The following is a 24560-nucleotide window of genomic DNA, read 5'->3' as shown; positions in this document are numbered from 1 at the left end:
AAGTCGTACACATATTTTGAAATATATAAATCATACAGAGAAGAGGCAACAATCGGTGCAGGAATGACAATTCTCACACAATACTTTGGAGAATTGCCATTCCAGTTCCGATCGCATTCGCTCATACAGTGATTTGATACAAAGACTCAAAGTTACTTGTTCGTTAATTTTCTATTGATTGTATAATATGTATATATATTATTTATATAGACATAATATATATGTATATAAACCGATAAGGCCATGTTTGTGTATTGAGCGAGAGCTGGAAGGCGTTCGCAGTACGGACGCGGCTTAATTACGCTTAACCTTTACGTTTTTTTTTGTGCTTTCGGCAATGTCTTCAAAAACCAATCAAATCCGAACAATTATTTTTAATCAGTCAATGTACACGTATCGATGGAATAAATGTCGGGGTGGGAAAAATACTGCACAACGGGTTAAAAGAATCCATCACAGATTAAATGTATATTAATACATACGTATCATAACAATATGCCGAATGGACACAATAATGTACAAAATCGTTAAAAAATGAAATAGGAGAATGCATGTCTAAGTTCAATATCAATGGTAAACCCTGCCTCAAACTTTTTATCGCAAGTCATTCTTTACTTTCAATATGGCTATTTCCATTTTTATGTCCATTCTGCACATCGCACGTTAAATAAAATATTTTTGATATTTATGGTCGTGTTTTTTTAACATACTCCCTAAATATTGTAAATGTTATTAATAAAAATGTCTACGATATTATAATGACTGGATAAAGGTTACATACGTACCTACACATACGTAAATAATAATTAAAAATAAACTATTTACACTGTAATAAATAGCGAAGTGTAAAAAAAATACATACACAATGTTTTTTTGATATAAAATTTCAAAAATCAATTTCACACAAAATGCAAATTTTATCGAAAACTTTTAAAATTATAATAACTTAATTGCTATCCTTCATTTACGATAACTTAATCGCTTAATGATTACGATATAAAATTTTTTACCCAACACTGGAATATATTTATATATATAATATAAATTTAAGCCTTAATACTCAATAGCGGAAAATCGTTTATCCACCTTTTTGTTCACACTTTCATACATAATTATTATTTTATTTATATATACTTTAATGTCGTTTTATTTATTAATAACTTTTATCAAATGGTGGATTTCTTTCCCCACACATTAACTTTCTTTGGTGAATTTTAAATTTCGTATCACATACAATAACTATCAATAAAATATATAACTAGTAATTTATCAATTAAATATATAAATAATAAAAAAAAAATAGGATGACACATTTGCTCCTTCAATCGGTCATACTGTCGAAATAATACTCGGTAGTTTAAAAACTGTTATGATTACAGAAGGTGAGATATTAAGAAATAACGATGATGATATGTCACTGAGATTTTAAGTTTATATATTATTATTACAATAGTGACAAAGTCTATAAAAATATATCAAAACATCATGTGACATCCCAAATTGCAAAAAATAAAATAAAATGTAAAATGCAGTAAAAACCCTAAATAGATTAAATAAAAGATATACAATTATCTTTACCTTCGAAGGTGGTGTCTCAAATCTCAAGACAAATGCATTTTTAGGAAATGAATCGAGTAGTGGTTTCTACACTTTATTTTAAATTCAATAATCGAGATATACTGTGAAACACGTTATAGTTGAGTAACAGAAAATATATTATTAACCTCTTTCACGACTCAATTAATAAAAAATATAACTAAGATTCTACACATCCTAAGACAAAACTTAGCATCGAAAAATCCACCAAATGCATAAAAGTACACCGATCGTGTTTTATAGATAAATAATTTATACAATAAGTAGTTAAGTATTCAATCGTTACTGTAACAATATACGCGGTTATGTGTATATATATATAGGCATTACGCACGATAAGTATTTCATATTTATATAAGTATATATTCGTTTCAAAATAAAAAATATCAATCCCGACACGGACGAGATTCGAAGACGTCTTCAATCGTAAAACCATCATCAGTCTGATCGCTCCGATTAGATGCGAATCATTCGTAAAAAAAACGTATTGTCTCGTCGTTACGTGTTATTTAAAAAATCATAAAATCACTGAAAATTCGTTTCGTCAAAATCACAAAAAGAAACTTATTATTTTTTATAAAAAAATACTGCACTCAGATAAAATTAATAAATGCATCGTCTGATTAACAATACGTTACATACAATACGTAAACTGTATATATTTATATAGCACTTACGAAAAACACTTTTTTTTAAACACACTGTACGTAAATACTGCTAATTTATATATATTTATATATATAAATTCTAATATATATATTTTCACATATATATACGTTCTCACAATCGAATAGCAACCAAAATATTGCTAAGTATAAAAAAAAGTCTTATGTTTACTTTATATGTGTATATATATTAGTATATATATATATGGGCGTTTCGCGTTCCTTCGGGAAATGCGTAAATAAAATGGAAACACTTGTCACCATTATGGCGGCGAGGAACGATCGCCTTCTCGCCGCCTCAATTTCACTTCGTTTTCGTATTCAGACAGAGAAGATATGATTTAACTACGGCGATTACCTCCGTGCCAGTTCCATTTTGATAGCTGAAAGAGGTGAAAACGCAAAATTATAATCAAAATATATTGAAGAAATAACACAAAAAGCAACAGCGACTTACCATCAATTATATCCTGTTTCATTGACATGACTTGAGATCGAACTTCTTTTAAGACTTCCTGCTTAAACGATTCCCATTCTCCTGGACCGACACATAATCCATCACCAGCACCATTTACCTGTGAAAAATAAGAAGTTATGTTAACACTGACACGAATTTAATATTAAAAAATCTTTATGACATAGAACTTTATGTTTAAAGACACTTAATATTTTGTACAATATTGAACAACTTATTACTATTGATATCTTCCTATTGAACTTTTACTGACGCAAACAATCACTTTGTATATGGTTCTATCTTTTATCTCTACCATTTGACATGAGATATCAAGATCAAGTAACATTGTCAAAGTGTGTATTATTCAATTTTTAAATAAAAAACGATGCTCCAAAACGATAACTTTACAAAACCACATTTTGAAAATGCTGTTCTAGTCATAAAGTATATACAGTAGACCCCCCAATAACACGGTAAATTGGGGATGTGCTATTTGGGTGCGTATAGTTGGGGGACTAGAAAATACTCATACAATTTTTTGCAATACATACGTACGAATCATGCGTATGTGGTGAGATATCCTCTCTTTCTCGCTCACATAAAGTAAAGAGCATCTAAATAGCACGTCCTCAATTTACCGTGTTATTGGGGGGTCTACTGTGTATATAAATACACAAGTTTACAAATTTTAGTTTACTTTCGGGTCACTAATGTTACAATGTTAACACTGTATAGACGACTTACTCTGTTGGCAAAATCTACATCGGAGTGATAAAACGGATTTAGTCTGGTTAATTTAAGAATGTATTATTAACATATGACTTTATTTGTGAATAGACAATTTACAGTGAAAACGTTATTAGTAAGCAAAGTCATGTGCAGAATGAAAGGCATACACAGATATAAGTAGTATAAAAGGTTTAGATTCTTAAGATTCGATTTAAAATTTAGCATCAAGAAGTGAGTAAAGTAAGAATAAAACCATGATATTTACATACATATTCAGACGATTTACTATTATCTAAATATACAATATTAAAGTTCTGCTGTATATAATTCAAAGTTATAGCAAAATATGTACTCTTCAAAGTAATTTTGGTTGTAAGGAATATACCATACCCTATTCCGCCGATTTAATTGTAACTTTACTAAAGGACTAAAATAATAAAATACACACCTTAAGAATAGTCTCTTCACTGGCTGATCCGAACCGCCTTCGTGCAGACTTAGGGGAAAGACCGTCACTACTCGACGGCGTGCTGCCGTTGTTCGACGGCGGAGCTGGGGGCGGAGGAGGGGTTGAACCTGCACCGCCTCCCGTGCCAGCACCCAATCTATGCGGAAGAGTTGCAGATTTCTCCCAGCTCTTCAAAGGCTCTCCGTTGTTTTCCAAACCAATCTGAAAATTATGAACAAATATTAAACATATTTTTTTTTAAATATATAAGACAATTCTGTGCATACCTCACTACGGTCGACTTGGGCGCGTCTTCTTGCTAAAGTTCGAGCCATCTCATCCAACATCGAATGCATGGGCGTCGGGGGAGCCGGTGTCGGCGTGGTCGCTTTCATACCGCTACCTACACTGCCACCAGACGACGTGGAAGAACCGCTATTTTCTTGGGGAAGATTTTGCTACGAAAATATAACCATTATTAGTACAATACAATAAAAAAATATCTATTTGATTCTTGCGGCAAGCCCTTGCATGAAAAACTAACATTATGTGTGGCGCTAATTATGGTAGGTCAATAAAATCAATTTCTCAATTCAAAGGATAATACACATAAATTTTGATCGATAAAACATTGAACAAAGAAGCTAGCATTTATTTAATTCACTGAAAAACGTTGGCGAAGAATTTGAATACATTAAAACTGTGCAAAAGAATGAGGTTGGTTACGAAGGACTGACATTTAAATGTGAATAGAATCCCAGAATATCAGTAATTATTAGTGATTAGCTTTATCACTTCAATAAGTCATGATCAATGTTCCCTCTAAGCTATGCGCAAGAGTGGCCGCACAGTGAACTTGGGTCAATGTTTACCATTTCAATTTACTATTGTATTTCAATATTTTATAAAATAAAAAAATGTTAATATTTGAGAAAGCATGACAGTTCTCATCACCATTATTATAAATCGAGGTTTTTTTTATTTAAGTATTAAAGCTTTCAATTTTTTTAAACATCATGCTATGTCCCGTTCAACTCAAGTAGGTAGTAATTTGGTCTGAGTTAGAGTGGTTAGGTATTTAGATAGGATCCTAATTGTATTGTAAAGCACTTTTCCATATTATTAGGCCCAAAAGGACTGATTTCTGAAATTTCGCACCTTGTATATTTCAATTTCGAAAAGCTTGTTTTTATTCTGTTTTTCTAAGATTATTATAGGGTGTAAAATTTATATTTTAAATACGTTGTTTAACCTCTTAAGACGAGTGCATCGTCGACGAGACAATAAATTTGAAATTCCCTTTATTGGAAATATTTTAAAACAATTCAATTTTAAACTAACTTTTATATTTAATTATACAGCAAATTTTGAAATTTTTCAGAAAACAATTTTTTAAATTATATTACACAATAATAAATAATTATTAATATAGATGGCACTGATTTCCAGACTTTCAGTCCGATGGTTATTACTTACTTGTAGATATTCATTATATCTGATTGACTTACTCAATTGGTACAGATTTACCCCGTTGTAACGCATTGGGCTTACGCCTATCAGGTTACAGCGGAAGATTTATTAAAAATAAATAAAATATCATTATATTAGGTTGATGCATATGTAGCGTCGTATTTTTACATCGACTATCATATATTTTTTTTAACCAACTGTTTTAATATCTGTGCTTAATGTTGTAATTGTATTATATAAAGGAGGGTTTCTTCTAACATTTTTTTAGTCTATCGTCAGCGGTTGAGTTAGGGCCCATACGCACTGTCGGCTAGCCGCCGGCGACTAGGGACCGCCGGCTCAAAAACGCAGGTAGCTAGGCTAGGCGGCTAAGCCGAGCGACTCGAGGTCGGGTAGTACATTCGCGAAGAAATTGCAATATTAATTTTAAAGAGAAAAAAATATTATTTTATTTTCAATATAATATTGAATTTCCCTGTATGAAACGCTTTTTGTTTCCCAAATGCAATTATAAATGTATCTGTATTATGATAATAAAATTAATTTAAATTGAGAAGCAAGAAATAATATAAAATAATTATACATATTATTTCACAATATTTTTTTTTCGTTATCAATATTCATATAAAATTATTGTAAACGATTCGGGATTCAATTTCTACGATGAGCGTTTCTGTGTCGAAGCCATTTTTTGTGAATGATGTATAAGTCGCCTCGAAAGTCGCTCCTCGTGCGAATGCACTCATCTAAACCCATGCTTTTGTAGGTTGCCGCGACAGGCAAGTCGCCTGTGCATCACCTCTGCGCAGGATCGCGCCTGACGCTCCGGCGACTCGGCGCCTGCGTGCGTATGCACCCATTTAAAACCATATAAAGTACAGTCGCCGGGCGGCTAGCCGACAGTGCGTATGGGCCCTTATACAGAGCCCTTGTGATTTTTTTAAAATGTCAGAGAAAAAAGTCCATATTCGACATTTTTTACTTTTATTTTTTTTAAAGGCCATAATGCAACATTGGCAACCAAAAACATATGTGATGTGTACGGCAGAGGTGCTATCGATGTTCGAAACAGTCAACGATGGTTTGCTAAATTCAGATCTGGGAATTTATCAACAGCTGATGAAGAAAGAGTGGGGCGCCCTTCAACTACCGATAATGATGTTCTGAATGACATACTTGAAACTAATCTCCGTCAAAATACCAGGGACATCACAATGAAGATGGGTATAATTCAATCTACGGTGGTGAGGCATCAGAATCACAGTGGAATGGTTTCCAAGTACAACGTTTGGGTCCCGCACAACTTGTCACCCGCAAACCTGCTGGACCGAGTTGCCACATGTGTTTCTTTGTGTGCGAGACAAAAGCATGAACTTTTTTGCAATAGTGACTGGGGATGAAAAATTGGTTGTCTATAACAATAAAACTAGGAAGCGACACTGGGTCAAGCCAGGACAAGTCCCAATAACCACTCCAAAGGCAGAACATCATTAAAAAAATAATGCTTTGTGTTTGGTGGGATATGAAGGGTATTACTTATTACGAGTTATTGCAACCTAACCAAACAATTAATGCTGATAGATATTGTGAACAGCTGCAAAAATTAAACTCGGCATTCGTAAGAAAACGACCTGAACTTAGCAATCGCAAGGGTATCTTTCATCATGACAATGCGCGGCCTCATTCTGCGATGATGACACAGCATAAATTTAAGGAGCTCAATTGGGATGTTTTAAAGGATCCACCTTATTCTCCTGACTTAGCTTCTTCTGATTTTCACTTTTTATCTCTACAAAATTATTTAAATAGAAAAAAAATAATACAATAGATGAGGTAAAAACAGCACTAAATTCATTCCTTGCATCGAAACTTACAAGTTTTTATTCTAATAGGATCAAAAAGTTGACAGAAAGATGGGAGACAGTCATTAGCAGTAATGAAAAATATGTAGTTGATTACTTTAATTAATTTTATCTAAAAATATTAACTTTTGTTTTCTTAAAAAAAATACGACGTTACTTATGCATCAACCTAATATAATTTAATTTTATCTTCAGATGTCAAAACGATCACGAAATAAATTTAATTGTCCGTCAAATTCCTCAAGAAGAAAAAACAAGTTGTATTGAAAGCTTTACTAAATCAATTGCAACTGAAATACCATCGTCACATCGAATTGTAAACGTTAAAATTGGAGATATTATTATTTATCGCAGTGATACGAATGACGTAATTCGCAGCATTCGCTGTCGGTATAATATTTGTTGTATGCGTAAACACGGTTATAAATGCGGAGATTATGGATTAAATTGGAGCATCTGCATTTCATTGCACAAACTAATATTGACCAGTGTCCGAAATGTATTTCAAAACAAGATTTGTTGATATTAATTAATTGGTTAAATGTGATAATAACAAAATAAACAAAATGTATATTGAAAATAACATTCATTTACAAAAAATGATCATGTTTACTTCTGACAAGAGCTTCTGTAATGTTATAAAATAATACACTTGAGTAAACAGCACTGTGTAGCTCACAAAGAAGATTTAGGAATAGAGGACACTTGAAAACGGGTGCCTATAATCAAAGACTTTTACGGACAATATATAATGTTCAGCAGGTCATCTGCAAGAACTGAAACTCTTAAAGAATTGTCTGAAATTTTAGATATTGACATTATATCATTTAGGCCTCTGACTGAAATAAGGTGGTTATCTAGGTTCTTCGCATTGAATGCTCTGATAAGAAATTATGTCGTTTTAATAAAATAATATCATCTGAGATAAGTAGGATTTTATTAAGGATAATATATATTATATATGTAAGAAAATTAATTTTGTTTAGATGTAAAAATTATGCTGTGCATTTGGTGGTTTGACCTGCTCGGCTTTTTAAATCAATTGTTAAGAATACAATAAAACTGGAACAGAATGCGAGTAATAATTAAAGCACTAAATTCACAGTCATTAACTAGTTGTTTGAATGAAGGAGTAGATCTCAAATAATTTATTTAGTTAGTACTTTTTCTTGTCAAAATCCTAAATGATGTAATTGACAATCGGACAATCTTTGATTTGTACCAGTTGAAAAATCAACGAAGAGTTATTTAAAAATAAATGTTCAATGAACTAGTACAGTGGAAATCATCAATATTTTTTTATAGGCAAGCTTCGGTTTACATATATAGCACTTTATAAACAAAAAATAATACCTTATTCTGCTTTTTAAGTCTTGCGTGTTGCAACTGCGCTGCGAGCGAGCCGGGATCGGGGGGCGTCGGCGCCGGTGGAGGCTGAGGAGGTGGCGGAGGACCCACTATGCCAGACGGCGGTGGAGGAGGCGGGGGCGCTCCACACTAGAACGAACCAAAATTAATTTAGCACAAAAAATGAAATAATAAAAAAATAATTAAAATAAGTCATTATCTTACGTGCAGTGGTTGAGGTGGTGCGGCTGGAGGAGTGGGTGGAGGCGCAGGAGCCTGAAAAGGATTTTATTCGTGAATAACATAAAATGAAATGTGCAAGTTCACATCACAACACCGATATGATAGAATGTAGATTTTACTAACGTTCGCGTGAGGTAAATTTTGATGCGGCGGGACTGGAGGCGGCGCCGGCGGTAAAGACATGGCAGCCGCCATCGGAGCACTGAAGCACGCATAAAGAAGCAAACATTATTCTCTACGTAAATTTAAAACAAAACGGGAAAATAATTTTATTGACTATCGTAAAAAATTAATCTTTTTACGATAAAAGTTATTATAAACACTAATGTGATCGACGGACCTGCTCGTACGATGATGCGTATGCGTATTGTGTTGTTGCTGCATGGTCATCGAGTGGTTCAGGTTTTGATTGGCGTGCGGGGGAGGTTGCGGCGGTTGGGGCTGCATCTGCTGATGCAGCTGACTCTGCTGCTGTTGCAGATGCGAGTTGAGCTGGCTCTGCAGCTGACTCTGCTGCTGTTGGATCTGCGCGTGCAGCTGGTTCTGCTGCTGCTGTTGCTGCAGCATCTGATTCTGCTGCTGCTGCTGCTGAATCTGATTGTGCAGTTGATTCTGCTGCTGCTGGTGGAGGTGTTGCTGTTGGAGAATGGCGGCGTCTTCTCTGGTCATCGTTCTGCAATGCGACGATCAATGTTAACGTTCGACGTTATGGAACGCCCTTCGTATTTTACGATTTTTAAAAATTTACCTATACCCCATATCCTCGTCGTAATGAGGCATCATCGGCGGCTGCGGAGCGTGTCCGTTGACGACGGCCGGTGCGGGAGGAGCCTGCGGCGGTCCCGCGGGCGCTCCCGCTCTGTTCGCCAACACCTCCAGTGAGTGCATCATCGCTCTCGCGAAGCCGTCTGCGTCTTCTCGGCAGGAGAAGTTCAAGCCGTACACTTGCCGCGAGTCCCGCCATTGGTGGAATGTGGCCGTTGCCTGGTTGTACTTTAATCCGCGTACAATTCCACAATTTATGACCACCTGAAATTTGATATAAAAAAATAGTGAGTTTGTCGAGTCGGAAATAAATTTCGATTATTCGTACCTCATGATCTTGTAGCTTCCGACCGACGACTCTGAACGTGTTGTGCTGCGTGTGATGATAGATGTGCACCTTGCTGAGACCCGAAGAAGTCCCCGAAGGTACCCATTTCTTGAGCGCGTCGTCGTACACCATCACCGACGCGCGAGCACTACTTATGGATTGTTCACTGTAACAGAGTAAAAACAAGAGCGGATCAGTATCGATATTGTCAACGACAATTGACGTCTGCTTTAGAATGTCAATGTTTTACTTCGCCCAATAGTCTTTCCACTGATTCTGAGCGTCGGGGGATCCTTCGCCGTTCAAGCTACTCTTGGAGCCGGAAAGAGTCGGCTGTTTGCGAGGCGATTGAGGGTTGGCATAGCCGGCGGAGCCCCTCCGGAGTTCGGTTCCGTCGGGGATGGAGAGCCTGGCGGGCTGGCTATAGCGCCGTCCGAACCTCCCGAGCAGATCGTTCTCGCTCAGATTGACGCTTTCGATCTCCTGCTGGATCTCCAGCTGGACGCTGGCGAGCATGGCCTCGAGTTCGCCGAGATTGGGGCCCGGGTCGGGCTCCGGCGTAGAGTACATGGTGCAGTAGTTTAAAGCACAGAACGGCGTGCAGTCATAGCGCTTTTTAGTGTTATCACTGGAGGGGAGCGAAACTGACGTTATTGGAAGGCCGACTTTGACTAATCAGAGCGCACCTGAGGCGACAAACCGACGGTGGTGGTTTAATGCGACGGGGTTATCGCAACCGCGCCGATAACGCGAGCCGCAGATAGGAAACGGCGGTTGAGACGAAGGTCCTACTAGGGCCGCTAGTATCGATAGCGAAAGGGTTGCGAAGAATCACAGGCGACGCCGCGCACGATCGAAACAACGGACGACAGCGTAAAACAACGGTGCACCCGAGGAGCGAGACGAGCGCGCGACCATACGGCGCGACCGTTCGGCGCGATGACCGCGCGTACAGTGACCACTTTCGCGCCGATTTGCGACGTCGACGCATAGGCCGCGCAGTCCGCCGGTCCCACGAAAACGAGCGATGATTTTTTGCTGTGAAAAAGCGTCACGGACTGTTGTGCGACATTACATTGTTTTGGGCCATCGAAATACATACGTATAATTGTTATGAAACAATGCTGGCGCGGTTAACACTTCGATTGCGGTCGAGTTCGCAATTTTTGATATGAACATACATACATATATACTCAAGTAAACTGTGATTACTCTTTATTTTAGGCAAACATCAGTTTTCTAATAGCCTACGGCAGTATTTTTGCCGACAAAAACCGGGTTTAAACAGGGACGTTATCTGGGGAGGGGCAAGAGGGGGCATTTGCCCCCCCCCCTCAAACTTGGCCAGAAAAATGCATGTAATTTAATGAAATCGAAAAATTAAAAAAAAAACAATCACTGACTGGCCAACTTTTGCCCCCCCCCCTGAAACAGCTTGAATGACGTCCCTGATTCTAAAATGTAAATTCTCGGGAATAACGTAACTTCAGTAAAATCATATCGGAATACATTTTCACCAGAGAAAATATAATTTATCTGGCAAGTGCTTGTAAAATTATATGATTTCAACTCTCTATACGTAATAATATTATCATTATTTATTCACATGCAATGTATAAATGTTACAGTGAATGTGTATATTTCAGTGAAGTCCAAATACATTTTCACCAGAAGATATATATTTCTACTAGCGAAAATATAATTCAATTGATAGGCGCTAGTGAAATTATATGCTGCTCTAAAATGTCTATGAAATTCTAACCTAGTTATAGTTTTAGAACTTTCATTAGGTCAAGTCTAAAATACAAATTAAGCCAATTTATCTCTCAGGGGGAAATAAACGGAAGAAGAAGCACAAACAGGCGTTACACCCGCATATTGTTCCATATATATAAGAGTATTTATCGGAGTATATTCAAATCATTTTTGATATAAGAGCATTGGTCCAAGTATATTCAAACCGAATTTTGGTCAATAGGAGAGCGCAAAAACAATTATCACTTCTCAGAAGTCAAAAATTCACGTCAAAAGCAATAAAATCATGTCTAATTCGTTTAAAATCGATTCAGACCGTAAAAATACCTCCGCTTATGAATTAAAGAAAGTTAATTTTACACTAAGACAGCGCTCATCCTCAATATCCATGAAAACGATAGAAAAAACAATGGACTTTCTTGGGAATGCCTTTCTCACTCACCGTATTCTTCAGACATTGCTACAAACGACTATCATCTATTTAGATCCCTGGAACAGTTTTAGGTAGAAAAAATATTTTACAAGAATTCATTGCTTCCAAAAATACATTATTTTTCAAATCAGACATAAAAAATATTGATTAGCAAGTGGAGAATAATTGTAGAAAAAGAGTGAATATATAATTCAGCAAAATTATTATACACGTTTTAATTTTTTGTTCATTTAAAACCAGACTTATGGGATAACCTGAGATTATGTAAATATATTTAATCAGTAACATTTTTATGTGATTTTCTTTAACTGCCAAAAAAATTGAGATACAATTCAATTTGTGGAGTTTTCAGAATACTGATATTTTTCTGCTTTTTTCTAGTCTACACATTAATAAAACATGACCACGTGTGCTACATAAACGCTTTGTTTATAAATAAAATTGCACAGATGGTAATTATAATGTATGTACATCTTATACATACATTATACGCCATTGATGCTAGCTTGCACTAAAAATTACAAGAACCACATAATCAAATGTTATACAACGTTGAATCACAATTCTAAAAAAACTTACGCAACAATCGAAAGAAAAAAAACTGATCAATTATTAACACAAGATATTTTATCAGCGAGTATTTAATCTGAAGATAAGCTTTCTTCGTAAATTTGATGACATAAAAAAACTTGAAACACATTTTTTTATTATGGCAATGATTTATTTAATTCCAAATTAAACATAGCACAAAGTATATCTTTATAGACGCATATATTACATATGTTCATGTATGTACATATATGCTTTTTAAAAATTGTAGATATACAAAGAAGTACAGTTAAAATCGAGATATAGACATCGGTTATGCTCTTTATCTGCTATACAAATAACGCTTTTGTGAAGAAGAGACAAGCGGAGGAGCGTGGGAGCATAAGCTCTCGATGTAACCAATCCCACTCATAAACGCACGTTTGAGAACGATCAGTTTTTAAACTATTAGCCATTTATAAAAAAATCACAGCATCGACTTTTAAGCACATCTGCAGTCTATTCCCAGAAAAATCGTGACATGAAACAATGACGTACTTTTATTATAGAAGCCTACGTAGGCTTCCAGGTAATCCGCGATAACGCCTTTCTCTTAAAAGGCAAACGAGCAGCTGAGCAAACGCTTTACATTTATAAACTGCGTTTCTGCATAGGCTCGGGTGTCGCAGGTTGTGAAAACAACCGCTCAGTAATTGATATATTGCTTTTGTTTTGTGGCCACCGTGTTGGCTAGCAGCAGCAGCGGTTAGCAGCGTCGTCCGCTATGATAAGGCAGGAATTTTTTGAAGCATCAACATCGGCCGGCTGTTATAATAAGCGATACAAGGTTTGAGAAGCGCCACGTTTTGTTTAACTGACGGGTTGAATTAGACATTTTATGCGCTTTAGATGTTCGCTGTCTAAATATCTCGCGATTGAATACAACTTTTTTTACGATTATTCCAACCGATCAATCTGCGGTAAAAACAATACATATCTAATAAACAAAATTGCCTTTTCTACAAGATCAGGTAAAAGCAATCGTTTGTATATTTGCGTATAATAACAAAACAAATATTGTTGCAAAAACGCTTCATCAAATCTAAAAATGTTGATCCAGTGGCGTAGCTATGGAGGGGCGGAGGGGGCGCCCCGGGCGGCACTTGCTTGGGGGCGGCATATTCGCGATGGGATCGTCTAGTGTGGTTCTTAACTCTGAATGCACTAAAACATATATAAATCCACGAATAACAATAGCTTAATAATAACCAATTTATTATTTTAAGAAATAATGATTTTATGACCCTGCAAAAAATGTATGGGGGGGGGGGGCGGCAATTTTAAGGATCGCCCTATGCGGCACATACCCTAGCCACGCCACTGTGTTGATCCTCTCAACTTAAAAAAGTTGAGAGGATCAAATAAGTACGATTATTAGTACGTAGTTTCCCCAAAATGGCTAAATAATGCGATTGACTCTTGACAGAAAAAATCTAAATAATTCAGATACCTTTATATAAGGAAATAGCGATTTATTTACAAATATTATTTACTAGGCACACTAAGAAACAAATCTTTAGAAACTAGGAGTAAGGATTATACACAAATCAGAGAATTTAAAATAACTTCTATTTTAGTGCCCAATAAATAAAGATGTATTTAGTAAATCATCTAAGGGGCTAATCACCTCAGAACAAAATAAAGTTAAGCACATGATTAATCATACTGCGCAATTCATTGCCAAAATAACTCTTTCTTTGAGCTTCAAAAAAAGAATAAAAAGTACAAGATAACTTATTAAACACCGCACTGATTTATCTGTATATATATACATATATAAACATATAAAATATATCAAAAACTGTATTGCTTCACAAAGCAAAATTTTTTTTTTTGATAAAAATATAACATACAACAGAAAATCGAGAATATTTCAAACAAATAATGCCAAGCTGAATAATTGAATCACCATATTTACAGAAAATTAAATAAAACTCAATACCACTTCGCGTTGAACAAACGTTATGCATATCAACAAGTCGAACGAATCAATAGCTCGACGTCTCGGTCAATATTTGAACAAAACTCCATATCTCGAGTTCAGATCAAAACCAAAACACGACCAGTCGACAGCAGTGTTGATTCAAACTGAGGCATTCCTGTGGCAGTGCATTATCTGCATGCTCGGTGACACAAAAGTAAACACAAAAAACAAGGAATCCTAATCAACGATGGCGTCATCGGAAAATTCGATGAGTGGTGCGTGAGAGATAGAAAAGGGAAAACTTCCAGAGGGAGTCATCGCCGGATTCGCATTCGTTTCGATCGACTTGAGAAGAAATCTCTTCGTAGACCCGATTAATTGAACCCGCATACCAAAGATGATGCGAGTTAACCACGAAATGAAGACATAACAATTATTAATTAGTGTTATTGCTCTATTATTGCATACGCATTCAAAATCAATCGTTCGAAAGGTAAACTTTTATCCATGAAAGCAAAAATTACATATAAATAACTTTCACTATAATATGCTTGGGTGAAAACGACACTTTGCACGCGAAACATTCATATATAAGGTTTCGGAAAGTTATATAGTTTTTTTAGCTCTCAACAATAACTAGCAATGGCCGTCAATATTATCATTAAGCCAAAAACGGCCAACTACTTTCTCGGCGGAAACAAGGATTTATAAAGTCGAAAAGCTATCCGCTATATTCGCCGGTCCTTCGAACAATCCCCTAAAAGCTATTGTCAAAGCAAAAATAAACATAGACAAATTCCAGTGTTGGCAAAATATCGTAGAACTTTACACATGTACCACGTTAAATAAAATTAGCTAAGTAAATATTTTTTATTTAATTTAGCACGAACATTTTCTTTCGAGTTTGCTTATGATCTTGTGTAGTAGGACACACTTGTTATAAATTCATGATTCATGCATAGTTCAGGTGTATCATCATGTCATCGATATCGACTACTGTTGTGTATGTGAGAAGGCAATCGATGGAATAAATTAATAAGAAAAATATCCAACGCATTCCGTAACAGTGACGTAAAAAATATCATATTAATTACTTACAAGATATAACCATTTGTTTTGAAACCACCGGTTAGATTCTGATAAATATATAGTCATACATGTTTTATTAAAATGAAATCCTATTATTGTTTACTTTCGAAGTTTAAAAAGCTAGTATCGTTGTAATCGGTAAATTAAATTTTGTGACACGCACAGGTACACGCACACAAATTACGTTATCGTAAAAACTACCAAAAGTCATATGGGTGTATTTATTTATTTATCTGAAACATGTATTTTCCAAATGATTAATGCAATACTTCTCAGTTAGATTATATTCTGAGCTATATTTACATGAAAAATATTAAAGGGTTTGCATAACACAAATCTGACAGGATATCCGTGCGATAAAATATATCCAACTGTGTGTGGACATGGGCTATAAAAAGATATTTACTTCATACTATGAGGGCCTCACGTCTACACAACGAATTCAAATGACTTTTGAAGAATCTCTCTTCCAAAGAATTTGCACTCAGAAGAAATGAATTCCTGGTGGTGCTGTAACGTTTTCTAAAAATGTGAAATACCACGATTAAATGAGCAAAAAATAGATAGCCAATCATCAACATAACTCGTTATATATGATTCATAAAAGTTTACAGATTGTTAGAGACTGATGCTAAATATGAGTCAATGGGAAGAAAAATATTTTTCAAAATTACTGGAGAAATGCCACCAGCACGATGACAAGAATAAACCCATTACCTACAATCCCTGACTCATTTCAATATTTGCAAAAAGAAACGTAAAATGATGTTATTTTTAAAAATTCATAGCAGAAAAGGGGAGGCCTACTCAAGTTGGTAGATAGGGGTTATAAGAAAAGAGGTTTGTTTATAACATAGAAGATCTTACGTTTTAAAAAATTGAAGTTTAGATTCTAAATCTAAACCTTTGTGTAGCTCTACTAAAATTCAAGTCAAAAGCGCTTGGTAGTCGAGTCGTTCATACTACGATTCTTATAATAAAAATTAAAAATTAAATGAGGAACATATAAACATAATTTTGCCAAATAGGAGAGCGCAAAAAACAATTATCCCTTCTCAGAAGTCAAAAATCCATGTCAAAAGCAATAAAATCGTGCCGTCGCCGTGGGAACGCTCATTACCGAGCATTCCCACTGCGACGGCTCCGACACAATTTTATTGCTTTTGACGTGAATTTTTGACTTCTGAGAAGTGGTAATTGTTTATGCGCCCTCTTATTGTTCAAAATACTTTGATCAGCCCTTGATCAGTCCATAGTAATATCGGTAAGTATAGCTATCATATTTTTATAGCATAGTGTAATATCGAAACGCAGACGAGGTGCGACGTCTCTTTGTATGTCTTATTTGAGCTGAGAGATGAGTTGGCTTACATTTTATTTTGGACTTGACATAATGAAAGTTTTGTGGGGTCTTATTCTTAAAATATCATTCGTAATCATATGCATGAATTAGACAACAAAATGTGACGCATGGGACCACACAAAAGCCCTCGTTACGTTTACAAAAAAAGGGTTCACATAAATAACACGCTATTCTACGATTAATAGATTATTTCTTTGTTGCGAAACGGTCACGGGAAATAATATATCACCAGAAGACAAAAAGCAGCGTAAGGTAACAATTTACCCGTTGCACCATTCGACTTCGGAAAGATGTCCATCAAGCAGATGTCACTTTCTAGATGCGTATACATATTTCGTTGTTCTAAGAAACGAGTGCAACAATTGGCGGAATAATCGCTTTGCATGATTATGATTCGTCAGCAAGCTTTGCAGCCTTTAATACTTAAGGCTGGTCTCCAATGAAGAGACAGGGCAGACGTGCAAACACACAGACATGGCCCAACAGGAGATAAGCTGAAATAGGACTGAAATACGATACGCTGCGAGGACTATACAGTCATGAACGAACTTGAATTAGTTTTAGAACTTTCGTTAGGTCAAGTTTGGGTTTGAATAGCAAGTGGACTTCTCGCAACTGTCAAATTAAGTGTTAAAGACATTTTAGTGCAGCATATAAATTCACCAGCACCTATAAGTTAAATTATATTTTCGCTAGTAAAACTATATATCTACTGGTGAAAATGTATTTGGACATCACTAGTGAAAATATAACTGCACTGAAAAATACATCCACTGTAATATTTGTATATCGCATGGAAAAGTTAAAAATCATATAATTTTACTAGCACCTGCAAATTAAATTATATTTTTACCGGTAAAAATGTATTCCGATATGATTACACCGAAAAGACATATTTTAAAAAATATTTTCGGTATAGATATTTTTGAGGGATAACCCGAGCTGGTTTAAGCTTATAATTATCTCATAAAAAAACTCATAAGTGTATATTAATCGTGTTAATGCACGGGTAATGCTCTCAAAATTATAATTCTAACGAACGTAAGCACATGGTGACATCACAACTATTGGGCCGCAATTAATCAGGTAATTTTATATTTTTTTGGCTTATAAACGATTGCTCTTAAACAATGCATTTGAATGCTGTTTTTGGTATCACGGTCTCTTCCTCTTGAGGAATTCGTCCTCGGAAGGACAGCCGAAGGATTCGATCGCAACACAAAGCGATGGACCGGACGTCGCACGCTCCATATGCGGAGCGATTCGAGCGCATTGAATCAGCGAAAGGCAACGAGTCCTCGCCACAGCGCGTTGCAAAAACGGAGCTGATAAACCGGTCGCAGTCCCGCGAGCTGGTTGCGGCGGAGTCGCGAATCCTTTCGCGAGTGAATCACTTCCGCTTGCCGCTCGGGCGCATGCGCAATTTAATCAGTGACGACAAATATAAAATAATATATACACACGTCCATCAAAACAAACGTGACGCACGGCTGCAATGCGGAGAGCTGATAGTAAACTTCCTGCGGCGTCGAATCCTCTGTGCTGCTTTCAGTCAGATATTTATAGTTTATGGGGATGTACACGCGCGGAAAGTTTATAAATTTCTAAAACTGTACACGGCGATATCGGTTCTGCTTAATCGCCACAAAAAGTATATATGTTGGTGTTGGTGTATATACATACACATACACCATTATATATTAAGCTCGATCAAGTTTCTTATATTTTAAGCTAATGAAATCGCGATTAGGTAAGTATATTTCATAATAATGTTAAAAATGTGAGTTATATATTTTATTTATTTATTAAAATATCTAAATGTATTAATGTTAAGTAGATTATTTAAAATGCAGGGATATATTGTCGGGACCACCCATAATCGTTGCGGCGAAATTGATCGCAAGGACTTTTTTTTTAAAAAAAATTAAAAAACCAATTGCCTTTTACTTTCTAAAAACAAAGTTTTTTTTCATCCATCCATTAAGCGTTTAAAAACATTAAAAAATGACTGAAATAATGCGATAGTACTAAATACAAAGCTCAGTACCAAATACAATACACTCGGACTTTTTCGACCATTGTTAAATCTAAATATATATTTATCAGACAATAATAAATAGTCTGTTTCCACCTCAAATCATCGCATTCGCGAGACGATCGAGGACTGGAAGGGACGTGGTTTTCTCATAATTTTCGAGAGTATAGAATCCTGAACACGGCCGTCTTTAAATTCACTTCCACCAAGATTATTTATTAAGTGAGAGATAAAGGCATGCGGACCGCATGCCCTTATCTCTCATTCGCTCTCGTCACTTAACATGCGAGCGTGCGAGAGGGAAAGTATCTCCCCGCCCGCTCCTGATGAATATATTTTAAATTGCGATCTAAGAAATGTACATAAAAAAAAGTAATAGAATAACAGTAAAATAGCTGTGGGAAGGTCCGTATACGGTCTGTGATTCTATCTATAATGTCATTAGTTAAAACAACTCCATCCGACAGAATGTAAAGAAACAAGTTTCGTCACACGATTGACAATAATCGTAACTCCCCCCCAAGCAAATTTATTTTATTTTAAATAGATTAGTAATATAAAGTAAGTATTCTTCAGAAATTTCGGCATTAGATGTATATCTCGATCATGTAACATTTATATTAAAGCGAACTGTTAGGGCGGCCTAAATCTGCCGTTGAAGATAAATCACCGGAATGCATTGGAAAGTAAATACGACACCGACGAGCTTAAAATCGAGGAATCGAGACGCATCAGACTTAAAAAACATCTCAAAGACGCACCATCGCCATAAAAATAGCGCAAGATCAGATTATATTCAATACAATCAGATCAATTTCGTAAGATATCGCATTGCCGAAATAGAAGAGACCACTGGAACGAGGTCGATAAATACATACGTACATACCGGAAACTTTTGTAGCGCGTATCAATTTCAAGCTAAGGTCACCAATCAGATCAATTGCTAATTGTCGTGTTTCGCAACAACGCGTTCCGAAGCCGTCCGACGACACATGGTACAATTTCGGGTTTGTCCGCTCGCTCCAGGTGCACTGTCAGCGAGCAGGTGGCAACAGAGAGCTACTCCTCGGATTACGCAACCAAGTGCACACATATCAGAACTGGTGGCTGTACACCATCCACAATGGAAGCTGGAGCGAGTGGGCGATTTCCTGGCGATAACGAGCCGCGACCGGAGCTCGAAAAACAATATGGCTAACGGCTTCCGCGACCGAGCGACAATGGAACCGGCGCAGAGATGGTAGGTACCTACGACAGCATCCGAAAAGTGCAGCACCGGTTCCGCTCGGGCGATGGCCAAAAACGACAAAAAGTCGGGAGAAAGCGACGGCGATGAGTGATTAACCATGCGCGATCGAGCTCACGCACGCAAGGATCGCAGGAGAGAAACAGAAATTTGACGAATAAAGAAAGGTTCACGTGAGAACATTCGACATCTACGCTACCTCTCCATGTCCTCTTCAAATAAACCGCATTGCCATCTGTTAACAGAGTCGCAATTTTTTCAGTATGTTTTATTTAACCAAGAAAAAGTTCATAAAACCATAAGCGTTTTATGACATGACATTTTATTTAAAAACTGGTTTTCGACTCCTGCATTGGCCGATTGTTCAAAATTTCAATCGAGACGTTAAAAATCATTATCTGAACAATCGAGGTATAACGGACAAACCAGATTGAGGTGTATATTGAGACAGGTATAAGCTGTTAAAATATGTTGAAACCTACGATATCGCGATCCTCGCATTTGATACGAATCGTTTACGAAAAAAATAACTGGGTAAAAGATTTCCACAACAGTTTACGTTTATAGAAAGCAGCTTTCAATGTTTAGAATAATTCTATAAAAAAATATAAACGGTATAAAATTTACCCAGAGTTTCTTCCATGTACCTACACGACCTATTTTTTACAATTTAATTCCGTGCATTAAAAATGGCGGTTTTACAAGAGCAACATGTATTTAAACTTAATTACTGCGAAAGCCAAGGGACCACTGACGTACACGCCTCATACGTAACATAATAATAAAGTATATTATGACCATAATGTTATATAATTAAGTGATATCGGTATATTTTCACTACAAACTAAGTGCCACAACAACTGTATCAACCAGTTATATCAAAAATCTAAGTCTGTCATTTAAATTAATCCGTTTAATTCTAGAGTACATCAAAGTACATGAATAACTATTGAAGGTAACTAGCGATAATAATTAGTAACCATTGGTATACTAAACGTGGTTTAATGATGATGTTAAAAATGCTATAAAGAAAAGAGATGAGTCATGCAAAATTTTTCAAATATTAAAAACAGAACAAATAGAATATAAAGTCTTTAATGAAAAATGGAAAACATACACACAATGTAGAAATATGGCAGTCAAAGTATTAAGAATGGCTAAAAAGAAATGGTATGAAAAATTGATAGATGAAATACAAAATGATCCAAATAAGATGTGGAAATCAATAAAACAATTAATTAATCCAACTCAACGACATAATAAAAATGGAAATTAATGGAAATATATATCAAGATCCTTATATAATAGCAGAAAAAATGAATACATATTACATTGAGAGCATAGAAGAAATTGTGAATTCAATACCAAGGATTAGTAATTTAGTACAATATAATAATAAAGCAATAATTGTAAAATTTAGTAAATTTAAATCAGTATCATTAGATGAAATTCATAACATAATATGTAAATTTTAAAAAGGAATTAGTACTGATGAACTAGATATAAATATAATTAAAGAAACATGGGAAATAATAGGAACTAAATTAAATTATTTAATAAATAAAGCACTCTCCTTAGGAGAAATGCCTGAAAATTTAAAGATTGCTACTATTGTACCTATACCTAAAATAAAAAATAGTAAAAAAGTTGAAGAAATGAGACCAATCAACATGCTACCGTGTATAGAAAAAATAATAGAAGAAGTAGTAATCAAACAATTAAAGGAATTTATTACTTCTCAAAACATAATATGTGAACAACAATCGGGATTCAGAGAAAAGCATTCCACTGAAACTGCATTACAAGTAGTGATAAATGATTGGCTATTGGCTAAGGATACAAACAAAATCATTGGAGCAGTTTTCTTGGATTTCAAGAGAGCCTTCGAAACAATAGACAGAAAAATAATGTTAAAGAAATTGGAGAGTATAGGTATAAGTGATATAGTTTTAAGATGGTTTAATAATTACTTATATAAAAGAAAACAAAAAGTTAAAATAAATAATGTATATTCTGAAGAGAAATTAGTGTCTTATGGAGTACCACAAGGGTCTAAATTGGGACCATTGTTATTTGTTTTGTATATTAATGATATAGTTAATAACGTGAAAAAATGTAAAATTCATCTATTTGCGGATGACACATTAATGTATTGCATAGGTGATAACATTAAAGAAATTGTAAATAATTTAAATAATGAATTAAGTATATTAGAAATATGGTTAAAGAATAATGTACTTAAATTAAATGAGAATAAAACTAAATGTATGTTTATTAATTATAAAAATGTGTTAGATAATAGTACCAAAATAGTAATAAATAACTCTAGTATAGAAATAGTGGATAATATAAAATATTTAGGAGTAATTGTTGATACAAAATTAAATTTTAAAGAACATTGTAATTACATATTAAAAAAAATTAGTAGAAAAATAGGTTTATTATCTAGATTAAGAAATATATTAAGTATAAATACAAAAAAAAAAATTTATAATAGTATAATATTGCCCCATTTTAATTATTGTGCAACACTATTAAATATGTTAAATAAATTAGATAAACAAATGTTGCAAAAATTACAAAATAGGGCAATGAGAGTAATTTTAAATAAAAATAGATTAACTAATTGTAAAAGTATGATTGATAGATTAGAATGGTTGAATGTTCAAGAAATACTTAATAAGAAATATTAAGTATTTCTTGAAATATTTAATAAGAAATAAAGATGTACATAAATATAATACTAGAAATAGAGAAAATTTAAAGAAAATTAAGTATAAGAAAACGAGTACGGCTAGGGGAATTATGTACGGAGGTTTTGATTTATATAATAGTCTTCCAAGAGAAATCCGAAACAGCAAAAATATAACGGGTTTCATAAATGGAATAAAAAAACACCTTCGTACATATAGAAATAAATTATAATATTAAGACTTTATTATTGTATATTTTCATTTTTTCTTTCTGTTATGTATTTTTTATATATTTTTATATATGTTTACTAAATTTGTTAGATGTAAAGATTAGCTATTAAGCTAAATAAATTAATAAAATAATAATACTGCGATTAGGAACTAATAGTAGGATTTGGATTTATGAAATTATATTCCGTCGTTTCTATTTGAATTTCCTTAATAAATAATTATACTGTGCATTACAACATTTTGTTTTAATTGTTTGTTTATCGTTTATAATCACTTCTTGAGTTGTAATAAAATGGTAATTGTTAATTAAAACACTTATTTACAAATCGCGATGAAGCGGCGGCGGTAGTCCGTAACGTGGCACGCGAGTAGAAGAGATAATTAAAGCGGATCATCCCAAAGCTACTATATGTTCAACGAGAACTGATCATTCGATTCCATTTGCATGTATGTATACATTTATTTTTATTAAAATACTGTAAGAAAATGTTCATATTTCGACGATATATTTTCGTAAGAGCGCCGAAAGGCCTAGAACAAAGACCGATATGGGCCGAATTGCGACGGCACTTTCTTTACTCACTTTTTATGTCAGCTAAAGATAACTTATTGATTTATCTTAAGCGCCCAAAACTATGTTAGTTTTGGTTGCGCGGTCAAATTTATCACATTATTTAATTATTTTAAACAACTGTTTTACGAGTATGTAAAATATCTATAAGTATATTTATTAATTTTTTTGCGATGGCGGTAATTCGAACATGATAAAAAAATGTTCCGTATGCGTGATGTTCGTATGAGCAATTTCGTGTGATCAGTTGCTATGTGAGCAATAATCCGTTCACCAAGATATTCTGGTGAACGGACTATTGCTCACAATGCAACTGCTCATACGAACATTGGTTACAAGGCAACTTCTCACAGTTGTCACAAATCGATCGCTCACATTATATTCCCTATATAATAATTAAATACATTGCATTAATTTGCTTTTATTTATTTTTTAAGCGATCAGTTATTATTTAATCATGTGTATATCTATCAGCGTTCATTGATATATTTAGTTTAACAAATCAACAACTTACACAACGTTTTCATAATTAAAATTTTTCATATGCTTTCGATTTAAAAATAAAAAGTACGTAATTTTCACATTATTATTTAATCAATTAATTTTGTATTCACTTTTGCATCCTGTTAATTTTACAATCAATTTGTGACCAATTTTCGTTTTGAGCAGTTGCCTTGCGACCAATGTTCGCGTGAGCAATAATCCGCGTGACCAATTGCCAT

At 34.7% G+C, this 24560-nt stretch overlaps 1 protein-coding gene across 11 annotated transcripts in view; it reads right to left on the bottom strand.

Annotated features, from left to right (window-relative positions):
- Positions 1–2474: 2474 nt before the first annotated feature.
- The window catches only part of ena (ENAH actin regulator enabled), a 33082-nt gene continuing 10996 nt past the window's right edge, over positions 2475–24560 (bottom strand). Inside the window, exons 1-12 of one of the 11 annotated variants that reach the window (XM_088186702.1) lie at positions 14629–14767; positions 10161–10538; positions 9911–10076; positions 9566–9846; positions 9158–9490; positions 8941–9019; positions 8800–8850; positions 8581–8724; positions 4183–4353; positions 3896–4117; positions 2719–2836; positions 2475–2644 (exon numbers count right to left, since the gene is read on the bottom strand). In XM_088186702.1, coding sequence (XP_088042828.1) covers positions 2616–2644; positions 2719–2836; positions 3896–4117; positions 4183–4353; positions 8581–8724; positions 8800–8850; positions 8941–9019; positions 9158–9490; positions 9566–9846; positions 9911–10076; positions 10161–10480 — 1914 coding nt within the window. In that variant the 5' untranslated portion in view covers positions 10481–10538; positions 14629–14767 and the 3' untranslated portion in view covers positions 2475–2615. Of the gene's footprint in view, positions 2645–2718; positions 2837–3895; positions 4118–4182; positions 4354–8145; positions 8321–8548; positions 8725–8799; positions 8851–8940; positions 9020–9157; positions 9491–9565; positions 9847–9910; positions 10077–10160; positions 10867–14628; positions 14768–24560 lie in introns of those variants that run through there. The other 10 variants (XM_088186701.1, XM_088186703.1, XM_088186698.1 and 7 more) reach the window with 10 other exon arrangements.

This window comes from Plectrocnemia conspersa, unplaced genomic scaffold, assembly GCF_051122295.1.
Source record: "Plectrocnemia conspersa isolate PC_06_02 unplaced genomic scaffold, ASM5112229v1 ptg000005l, whole genome shotgun sequence".
NCBI classification, from domain to species: Eukaryota; Metazoa; Arthropoda; class Insecta; order Trichoptera; family Polycentropodidae; genus Plectrocnemia; species Plectrocnemia conspersa.
The sequence above is the reverse complement of the archived record's forward strand: the minus strand, read 5'-3'. Positions and strand labels throughout refer to the sequence as shown.